Genomic DNA, 10,336 nt, shown 5'->3' with positions numbered 1-10,336 from the left:
GATTAACTCGCGGGAGCAGGGTTCGGTCCCCTCCCTGGGGGCGGAGTTAGTAGGGGGAGAGGGACCCGGAGGGAGCGCGTTTCCCACCTATCCCTCCAGGTGGCGCTATAGGATCGTGGATAAGGTCCTGGGAAGGGGCTCCCCGCGGCGGGGGGCGCCGAGGGGCGGAGCCAGGGCGGGGCGTAGACTCGCGTTGCATTTACCTAGGGATTGGAGGGAAACGAGCTGTCCCAGGCGGAAATGTTAGACACTCTCGGGGACTTCTGTACGTGACGCAGAAAGTGTATATGTCAGAGAAAGAAAGGGAGAAAGGGGCGGTTCTAGAACGGGGAGAGAAAAGGGGAGTCGTGTCCCCCGAAAGTCACTCCATCCTTTCCATTTGCCTATAGAATGCCCCTCCGCCCGTCTCCCCCTTTGGACCTGCAATTCTTCACACCCTCGAGCGCACTGGGTGCTCTGGACACAAATACAAGGCGGGAGCTGGCCGGTGCTTCCTCACCCCTAGTATCTGGGCCTAGCCATGGCAAGCTTGCAGGGCTCTAGTGCCCAGGGTATATGCCAGCAGAGGAATTCCGCGGCAATCTCCCAGGCAAGCCAAGAAAAACAGGCGTGCTGTTCCTCAGTTTGTCCAGAGGAAACCTTACGCCCTTCCCTCCTGGAGGCTGAGAATGGAAAAAGCGAGATGAAGAATCCCGGCGGGGCCACCATGTGTGTACCATCTTTTGCTCTCCTTTCCCCCGCAAATGCACCATTCCTCCCATTATGACTCTTTTACCCTGTCACACAATCATACCCAGCCCTCCACACCACACATAGGGCCCCAGTATCAGTGTCGCACCCCGTCACTGTGTTAAATTGTCTCCTCTCCCTTGACCCACCCCTCTCCCCAGTCACACAACCACAAGGATACACCCTGGAACTGGGCATCCAGGAGATGAGCCCCCCACAGTGCAGAAGCCCTTATCAGACCCCCCCCCCACACACACACACACACACTTCCCAGGTCAAGAGAGAAAGAGACCATTGGCAGGAGACAAAAGCAGGTTTATTTGGGCTCTGGGGCCAGGGATGCCTAAGGTCTGAGTTAAGGCAGCTCAGCTGGTTCTGAAGGCCCAAAGAGCAGGCCAGGACAGTGAGAAGGGGTGACTCAGTGTTGAAACCAAACCTCTGCATCTCAGAGTCCCTGGCCGGAGACCTCGGGAGTCAGTTCTGGGAAGGCCTGGGGATATAGAGGGGTCTCTGGTGTCCCCTGGGGTCTTTGTGCTTTTGCCAGGGTTGGGGGAATGGTCTGGGGGCAGGGAGCCTTGAATGCACAGCCTTCATTTCAGTAACGACCATTTAATTTGTTCCTTGGCAGACTGAAGAACCTGGGTGGGGTGGGGGTGTGCAAGGTTGAGAGAATTACTGGGGAGGAATGACAAGTACATTAACACTGCAGTGAGACGGGGGAGGGGGCGGTCTATAGCCTCTCTCTACGCGTCCCTATAATCCCCGGTCACTAGGTGGCAGCAGCTCATCTCTGCCTGCCGTAAGTGGGGCCGGGCCGTCAAGATGGGAAGAGCAGCCGTAACTGGCTGCAGCCAACAACCAGCCCAGGCCAGAGCCTGCCCAGCTCTCCGCTCCTGCATCTGCAGCCCTGGGTGTGGCAGCAGCCCTGACTCCCCACACCATGCCATTCAAGCTCCCGCCCACAGTGCCACGTCCAGGCAGAGACGGGCCCAGGCCTGACACTTCCTGTGCCCAGACACCTCAGCAAACCCCTAGCTCTGGCTTTGGCTGGCAGTAGGTCCTCAACACCCCACCCCAACCCGCTGCTGATGTGGCACAGCTGGCAAAGGGCTCCTGGGCAGACTCTGCTGAGGGTCACCTGCACCCAGATGTGTTCACTCTAACATCCTGCTGAGGAAACCGCCTCAGCCCCACGTTTACACAGATCCATACGACTGTGCACACACCATGCCAACATGGTGGGGACCCCAGGTATGTCCCTCACGTTGTTCCTCCAGCCATCAAGCCTCATTCCCTTTCGAAGAAGGTCAATCCCACACTGTATGTCCCTTCCTCCTGCCCACTCCCCCTCCTTTCTCAGGGACAGCCTGGCCCTGGAGTTCTCCTGCTTCTCTCGGCAAAAATCTTTCTCCTCATTTCATCTCCCATTCACTACCTGCAACTTCCTCAGTTCTTTTACTCAAGAATTCCATTAAAAGTGCTGTGCCTTCATTCTTTTCCCCTTTGGAAAACAGGATCTAGGCCAAGAGCTCTCCATGCATTAGCTCATCTAATTCTCTATGATAACTCTATGAGGAGTGTCCTGTGATTATGTGAGGCCCAGAGAAGTTGAGTAACTTGCCCTAGGCTACCCAGCTTGTAGGTGATAAGGCACAACATACATCCTGGGATGACTCACACCAGCACTTCTGTTCTTATCTGCTCTGCTCCTTAACCTCTTTAGCCCTGAAAATTGCCATGCGGCTGCATTCATCTCAGCAGGGTAGGAGGAGGCATTGGGAACTGGGAAGAGGGAGAGGCAGTGTGAGTACGAAGGGCAGTCACAGGAAAGTGGGCACCACACCTGGGGCTCCACGTGGGATGGTACAGGCCCATCTGAGCTTGGGCCATTACAGCAGGAGGTAGTTAGTGGCAGGGCAGGAAACTCCATAAAAGCAGAATTAGTCCGGGCAGACAGACCTGTGGGCAGACAGAATGGAGGTCAAGCTTGACAAGCAGGAAGTTTGCACAGCTGGGAAACCAGTCAAGCCACAGATACAGAAACCTCACCCCTGCCCCACATGCACTTCCAGATAGGACAGGGGTAGACTCTTCCATAGTCAGGTCACTTGGGGACATGGTGGCAAGTGGTGAGAATTAGATCCCATCATGGATTTAAGGGTCCCTTAACAATCTCAGCGTGGACCCTAAACAGCAGGGGTGAGGGTTTGGAGGAAAACTCTATTTGGTATCCTTTCTAGGTTGGGGGAAGCATCAGAGGCCTAAGCCCCCAGATTGCTTTGGGGAACAAGTGACCCAGCCATCTCCAGGGTGGGCAGGTCATCCTGGGTTTTGATCCAACTATACCAAGCCAGGAAGGAGATAAGGTGAACTGCTAGGAAGGTGTCCATCATTTATTAATACCCAGCTCCACGTCACCTAGGGGACCCTGGAAGCCTCCACTGACTGTCTCCAAGAGATGGCCTGACACTGTCATCCCTTCCCTCCTGCACCCCTGACTTCTCAGCCTTGATAGCCCCACTGGGTCCCCCTGGGATGCTCTGCTCTCCTCCCACCAACCCTTTTCTGGCCAAGGCAGATGGAGGGGGCCTACCTGGGCCACACTGTGCTCAGTTAAGCCGCTGTCATCCGCCTGCACGGAAGCAGAGTCAGGGTGGTCAGGCCAGGGCGAGGGTGTTGGGTGAAGAAAGAGAGGCGAGGGAAAGGGGCTTGGGGGTAGTGGCGGCGAACAGATGCAGTGATCAGGGGATCCAGAGCTGCACATGTAAACCACTTAGTGGAAGTCCTAGAGCTTCTTGTTTGGCACAAGGTGGGTGAGAGAGTGAGGGGGAATAAAGATGAGAGGAAAGGTTTCATCCAGACATGAGAAGCCAAACTGGGCAGGGAGGTTCTATCTATACACCCCCAAGGCCAACCTCAAGGCCAAGGCAGCCATCAGGTGTCTCTGTGAGGATTTATTTCTTTCCCCAGTCTACTTCCCACTAGGGAGGATGGTGAGGTGTTTGTGATTCTGCAGGGGGAGAGGGCAGAGATATCTTTTACTAATTGACACTCCTCTAAACTGCTGCTCCCCCAACAAGTGCATCACCCCAGTGGTTGCTTCTGCTAGAGGAGCTTGGGTTCCCGCCATCGGGGTTCTGGCAGCCCAGATACAGGGAGGACAGGAGGTGGAGAGGATGGGAAGGGCAGCCTGGAGGAGATGGGAGTGAGGGGGGATGCAGGATGACTCTTACCCTAAAATTCACTTTCTGGATCACTTGCTGGGGGTCACTCTCCAGAATCACACTACAAGATGACAGAAAAACCGAGAGGAAAATCAGCCACATGCTTCCCTCTGCCTCCGCTCCCTGCTAAGCCCTTCCCTTCCCTGCCGTATGCTACATTCCCCCTCCAAGGTACCTTCCTGCTGATACTCAAGCCAGAACTCTCCCTCACCACGGAGCACCCTCAGCTCTGATTCTCCCACACTTCATCATCACTGGGCAAACACTTAGAGATCAGGTGAGGGCAGTCCAGTCTAGAACAATCCGGTTGTCAAGAGCAGGGACTCAAAAACTGAGACCTCTAGAAAGTTCACTTCACCTCTGGGTCTAGGGATGGATTCAGATGCAGGGAAGGAAGAGAGGCCCCCCCCGCACCCCGGGGTCCCTATCTCGTTTCACTATTATTTTATGCCACAGGGTCATGCCATACACGAAAGAAATGGAACTCCAAAAAATCAGAATCTACAGACCCAGTTATGGAGGCTTTCCTCGGCTAGTTGACGCTCTTTCCTGATGCCCTGGGGGCGTTCTGAAGCCACGTGTGGGTGTGTGCAGGGGTGAGAGCCAGTCACTGTGGGAAGGTTAGGGCCCACGGGGACTGAGTGACTCCTCCTTTTCACCCAGTGAGTCTCCTCCAGGGCAGAAGGAAGTGAAAAAACATTTCTTGAGAGCCTCTCCCAGGCCCATCACAGGGGCACTTGCAGCCCCAGATCTCTCACCAGGGGTCCTTTGGACAGAGCAACCTAGGCCAAGGCTCCAGTTCAGGTGTTGACTCCACTGACACTTCCCTGATTTTCACTGGAGGGAAACTGTGAGCCCCTCAGGGGGCAGAAACTGGGCCTTCTAGGGGCACAGACCGGAAGCTGATAAAGCTTACACCCTCCCTTGTGAAGGTCCTTCCAAGGCCCTGCACCTCATTTTGTATTTGTAATTGTTTGTGTGTGTGTGTGTGTGTGTGTGTGTGTGTGTGTGTGTGCGCGCTTTGCTTTCCTTAAGGACAGTCTACCAAGTTGTATACACAAATTGTATATTCCACAAAACCTGGTTTTATTCCCCTCAGTCTTGGGTCCTAGCAATTAGCACAAGGCCTTGCAGCAGCAGCAGACAGTCAAGAGCTATAGAGGAAAGGAGGGAGGGAGGAAGGAGGGAGGAAGGAGGGAGGAAGCCCACAGTACCCATTCCCAGAGTACCTCCCAGAGCCCCTGTCCCCCAGCAGGGTGGTACAGTGCTGTGGAAAGAGCACAATCTCTGGAAACATGCACATGTTTTAGATCTTGGCCCTGCCCCTCCCTAGCCATGTGATCTTGGGGACTTGAATCTCTGAGCCTCTGTTTCCTCATCTATTAAATGGATGGAATGACAGAGGCCCGTGGATGTCTTTCAGGTGATCTGTTCCCATTACCTTTTGCCCCAGAGCCAGACCTTCTTTTTTTCCCTGAATATTGTGCCACCCCCATGGAAATTCACTAACCAACCCTTCTCCTAAGAGTTCCCACCATCCTAAGACTATAATCTTATGCCAATAGTAGGAAACATTTATTGAAGGAAAACCATGAGCTTCACTTGCGTCACCTTATTTAATCCCACACCCTTTGAGGCAGTTCCCTTACTGTCTCCATTTGAAAGATGGAGAAAGTAAGGAAAGTAAGTAACTGGCCCAGGTCACACGTCTAGCTGGTGTTGGAATGAACCTCTAAGAGCAGGAGGTGTGGCAGCAGCAGGGCTCCGCCTGAAGGAAGTCTTCCCAGGAAGGGGCAAGTATCTGTGCTGCCTGCTTCTCCTGGGCACTGGAAATCAAACCGTCGCCCCAAACCCTGCCTAGTCAACAGTCAGCCATAGTTGGACACCAGATTACTTTCTTGTGTGCTTCTCTTTGGCTAACATTGAAGTCAACCTCCATCCTCATGAGTGGGGTAGGGGGGATGGGACACTGGGAATATGCTGGGGGAAGGGAGGGAGAAGTTGGCCAGAGAGCCAACAGTGTGCTGGGTGCAACCTAGAGCTGATGACTTTCAAGGGCACCTCCCGCTGTGAGTGTCCCTGACCAGCCCCTCTTCCCTCCCCTCCTCCTCACCCGCCATCCACAATCTCGTCCAGCACCAGAAAGGCTCCGTCCATGTTCTCCAGCAACCAGCGCTTCTCCACGTTCTTCCTGAAGGCAGACACAGCTCTGGAACCTCCCCATGGCCAGGAGAAGCCGGGTCCCTGTCTAGGTGAGGCGGACCCGCTCTCTCCAAAGATTGCCTTATTTCCCACCGCCAATCCCCCGCACAAGCACAGGGAAGGAGAATGTCAAGGGCAGTGAGGGCAGCACCTGGGCAAGGGATCCCTGCCCAGAGCACGGGTCTGCTTCCTTAAGCTCCCCTTGCCCGCCGTCCTCACACTTTGAGCAGGGGCCCTGTGCCCACCCTTAAGCATTTCGTAGCACTTCAGGTGCTATAGCCTTACTGTAGTTAATTGTGTCGACTGTGAACATTTATCTTTGGGTTATCTGCGTTTGGTTTACCCAGGCTGCGTTCACTGGCGTAGATACCAGATCACTGAATGGGGGTGGAGGGAGAATCACCCTGAGCTTCAAGTCAAAAGCCCTGAGTTTGAATCTCTGCTCTGATATAAATAGCTTGTAACCTCAGGCAAATCATTTAGTTTCTCTAGACCTCATTTTCTGGCCATACCATTGCTTGATCAGGTAAAGGGCAGGGTCCTTGCAGAAGGATGCTCTGGCTCCAGCCTTAGTCTTGTGGGGACTTCAGGAGAAAAGAGCAGGGAGGAAGGGTCCCGCCTCTGTGATGTACCAAGGTCTGGGGGATGGGAGCCTTGGAGGATAGAGGGCCTCACTCACCTTAACACATGGTTCAGGGACTCAAACAGGCAGGTAAGAACAGACATGAGCATCAGCTGGGGGTGGGCAGATAATGGGAGGAGAAAAACGAGAGAGCTTGAGGTTAAGAAGGCTAAAAGGAAATCTCAGAGCCTGACTGTGTGGGCAGCTGTCCCTCTTCAGAGAGGACATGGCTGGAGCCTGACTGCAGTTTGACCTGAGAGGGCCCCTCCCCTCCCCATGTTTGGGTTGGAAGCACTGGAGTGCCTGCTGTGGGACACTGAGTACATCCTTCTCCAGTGATGTTTAAGACACAGAGGCCTCTGAGGACTCCATTTCTGGTACCCAAGGAATCTAAGGAACATCACGGATATGCACTGTTCCAGAAAGAACCATCTGGCTGCTCCCAGTTCCCCAGAGTCTAGAAGGAGGGGTACCAATGGTGAGCCTCCCAGCTTCTACCCCAGAATCCAAGCCTCCTCGTCACTCCAACCTCCTGAATTCACCTCGTTCTCGTAGGATGAGCCCACCACATACAGGAAGAGGTCAATGCTGCTCTTGTAGACGATGGTCATGCCGCCGAAAAATGCAATCTCACCTAGAAGAGCAGGGGGGGGTCTCAGTTCTGGTCACCTCTGCCTGGCCCCTCCTCCCCGTCTGCAGCTCTGTGCCTCTTGCCCTATTTCCTTCTTCCCCTTCCAGAGAACCCTTGCAAAGGAAGTTCCCTGGCGGTCCAGTGGTTAGGACCCTGCACTTTCACTGCCAAGGGCCCGGGTTCAATCCCTGGTCAGGGAATTAAGATCCCACAAGCTGAGAGGCCAAACAAACAAAGAACCCTTGCAAAGACTAGCACCCTTGAAAAGACACGCACTAGGGACACTACTATTAGGCTACTCTGTGTCCCTCCCCCCACCCTCTACTCCATTCCCAGCACTTGACTGCCTCATTCTAAGAAGTCAACAAACCTGGGTCAAGGCTGACCTTTTGCCCACCATACGCAATGCCTAAGGCTAGTGCCCCAGGCTAGTGCGGGCCCCTTCCACTGAGAGAAGTCCAGGCATGCCCTAGGCAGGAAGAGGGGGGTTGAGAGGGAGGGGAGTGAAGGCTCACAGGAAGAAGAGAGAAGAGAACAGCTGGGAAGGAGAGGAAAAAGCACCTCTGAAGAAAAGGGAATGGCCTGTGGGTGTGTGAGGCCGACGGGGACAGATGTGTCCAGATGAAGATGACGGTGTGCATCTGAAAGTTCTGCACGAGCAAGAGGCGGACACTTACTATCAGTCCGGCTGGTCTTGTTGAAGACATTTTTCTCGAAGGCCATCTGCTCCTTCATGGAGGGGAATGTGTCGTCGTAATACTAGGTGAAAGGGAAGGAGAAAAGGTGACAGCTGTTCCACAGAGCTTCCTCCCTGGATGGGTGGCAGGGAATGGTGGGTGCTGGCCAAGCGGGACCCTGCTGCCGTGCCCCATCTTCTCTTGACCGCCCTCTAGGCCTGTCTGCTCGCTGTTTCCCCATAAACACAAATTCTGAGCAAATAGAGGAATTTTGAGGCCTTCTCGTGGAGTCCTGTCCTGATTTCTTGAAGGCCTTTGTACATTCCGCAGATGTGCAGTGTGCTAAAGACTGCGGTGGTCACTAGGCCACACTGTTTCTACACTAACCTGAGTCTACAGGAAAGAAGGCAGAGCCAGGGACCCTTTAACACAATAATATCACAACAGCTACTTTATTATCCACATTATATGGATGTGGAAACTGAGGCGTGAAGTCAGGTAACTTCCCTGACATCTCACAGTTGTAAGGGACAGAGCTGGGATTGAACACCAACGATGGTCTGACTTCAGACAGGGTTATGGTGAAGATGAAATATCTAAGGGAAAGTTCCTGGCACACACTGCCTAATTAAGTCAATGCTGTTTTGTTTGGGTTTGATGAGACTCTCTCTCTGACTCAGTTCCTGCATCTGAACATGGATGTGATCTGCTGGGAGGAGGCCCTGGAACTTCTGGTTGCCGAGACACCTCTGACCAGCTGCAGCAAGAGATGTCAGCTCAGCTTTCAATTTTCTGAATGTGGATTTTGCCACTTAGTACCCCATCTGCAGGCAAATTAGCAGTCTCCCTGCTGGCCACTGCTGTGGTGAACAAGCTCATTTCAATGTCATGAAGTCAAAAAGTTTCAACCCATACAAACGAAAAATCTACAATGCATTTTGTAGCTAGTTTAGGTGCCATAGTCCTACTATAGTTAACTGTGTTGATGGGAGACATTTATTTTTGGATTATTCTAGTTTGGTTTATCCTGGCCATGTTCACTAGCACAGATACCAGATAGTTGAATAGTTGGTGCAGTGAAAACCACCCTCCTGAACTTCAGGTCAAAATACCTGAGTTTGGATCTGTGTTCGGATATTACTACCTGTGACCACAGGCAACGCTTTTAGCTTCTCTAGACTGCATTTTCCTCATTTGTGAAATGAAAGAATTGGATTATATAGTCTCTAAAATCTTGTCTGGTTCTAAATCCTTAGTGTTTACCAAGCTGTGGAAGAAAAGTGGAGGTTACTTGTTCAGAATCTGGGGACTAGGACTCCGGGGTCCCAGGCCAGTGGAAAAGATGGTGAGAAGACATTTTAGGGAACATTTTAGAAACAGAGGAGACAGCCCCACCCCCTTTCAGGGGCCAGCAGTCTGACAAGGTAGGAGGATGGACAGAATGGCCTTTGGAGGAGTCTCAGCTGAGGTGCTCTGAGTTGCAGAGCCCACAGTGGGGTCCCTCCTGCCAGGAGAGGCAGCTTGGTGGGGACTTCTGTTATTGGGCCTGTGGCACAGTGTCTTCAGGGGCCCTCCGGTGAAGGTGGGAGGTTACCTTGGCCAGCAGGCGGTGTCCGTCATTATCTAGGATGAAGACAGCCTTGATGGTGTAGAGGGAAGGTTCCTGCAACTGACACGGGGCGGGGTGGGGGGGGGGAGAGCTCCGTTGGCCCCTAATTCAGGGTAGACCTCCTGTCATTGGCTCTACGGGACCTTCTGGTCCCAAGAGTCAATCCTCAGGCTCCAGCGACCCCAACCCCAAAGGTCCACAGCTGGTTCCGGCCCAACCCTGTGCCACATGGGCCACTCGGGTGCCCGCTCCCCTCCCAGGCAGATGGTCCACTGCAGGCCCCGGGTGGGCGCTGTGCCCACTGGGTGCGGAAGGTCCGTCCGGGCCCAAGTTCTGTCATGCACTGACTGCTCCAGAGCCCGAGTCGGAGTGTATCACAGAACCTGGGCCGGGGGGACAGCGGCGCCGAGCCTCCTCCTCCAGCGGCCAGCGGCCGAGGCTGGACCCGCGCTCTCCGCGCGCCCCCAGCCCCCGGCCCGTCGGACTCCAGAAGCACGCACGTCAGCCCGAGGCCCGGGGCGGCCCCGCGGCTCCCTAACCCTCCGGGAGAATCGCAATCCAGCCCCGCCGAGCCGTGCCCCCGCCCGCGCCGACTGCTCCAGAACTTCGTCCAAGGGGACGCGAGACCGGCCTCCTCCCGAG

The 10,336-nt window shown here is 54.2% G+C and overlaps 1 protein-coding gene across 8 annotated transcripts in view; it reads right to left on the bottom strand.

The window, feature by feature from the left end:
- Positions 1-1,023: 1,023 nt before the first annotated feature.
- COPZ2 (coat protein complex I subunit zeta 2) overlaps positions 1,024-10,336 on the bottom strand; it is a 9,840-nt gene continuing 527 nt past the window's right edge. For 2 of the 8 annotated variants that reach the window (XM_027094609.1, XM_027094606.1), the window contains exons 2-9: positions 9,680-9,754; positions 8,086-8,167; positions 7,320-7,411; positions 6,835-6,890; positions 6,067-6,144; positions 3,963-4,014; positions 3,323-3,361; positions 1,024-1,367 (exon numbers count right to left, since the gene is read on the bottom strand). In XM_027094609.1, the coding sequence (XP_026950410.1) occupies positions 1,320-1,367; positions 3,323-3,361; positions 3,963-4,014; positions 6,067-6,144; positions 6,835-6,890; positions 7,320-7,411; positions 8,086-8,167; positions 9,680-9,754 (522 nt within the window). In that variant the 3' untranslated portion in view covers positions 1,024-1,319. Of the gene's footprint in view, positions 1,368-2,572; positions 2,689-3,322; positions 3,362-3,962; positions 4,015-6,066; positions 6,145-6,667; positions 6,740-6,834; positions 6,891-7,319; positions 7,412-8,085; positions 8,168-9,679; positions 9,755-10,336 lie in introns of all 8 variants that reach the window. The other 6 variants (XR_003430344.1, XR_003430345.1, XM_027094604.1 and 3 more) reach the window with 6 other exon arrangements.

The sequence above is a fragment of the Aethalodelphis obliquidens genome, unplaced genomic scaffold, assembly GCF_003676395.1.
Source record: "Aethalodelphis obliquidens isolate GAN/ISIS:26980383/991018 unplaced genomic scaffold, ASM367639v1 scaffold89, whole genome shotgun sequence".
Taxonomy (NCBI): domain Eukaryota; kingdom Metazoa; phylum Chordata; class Mammalia; order Artiodactyla; family Delphinidae; genus Aethalodelphis; species Aethalodelphis obliquidens.
The sequence above is the reverse complement of the archived record's forward strand: the minus strand, read 5'-3'. Positions and strand labels throughout refer to the sequence as shown.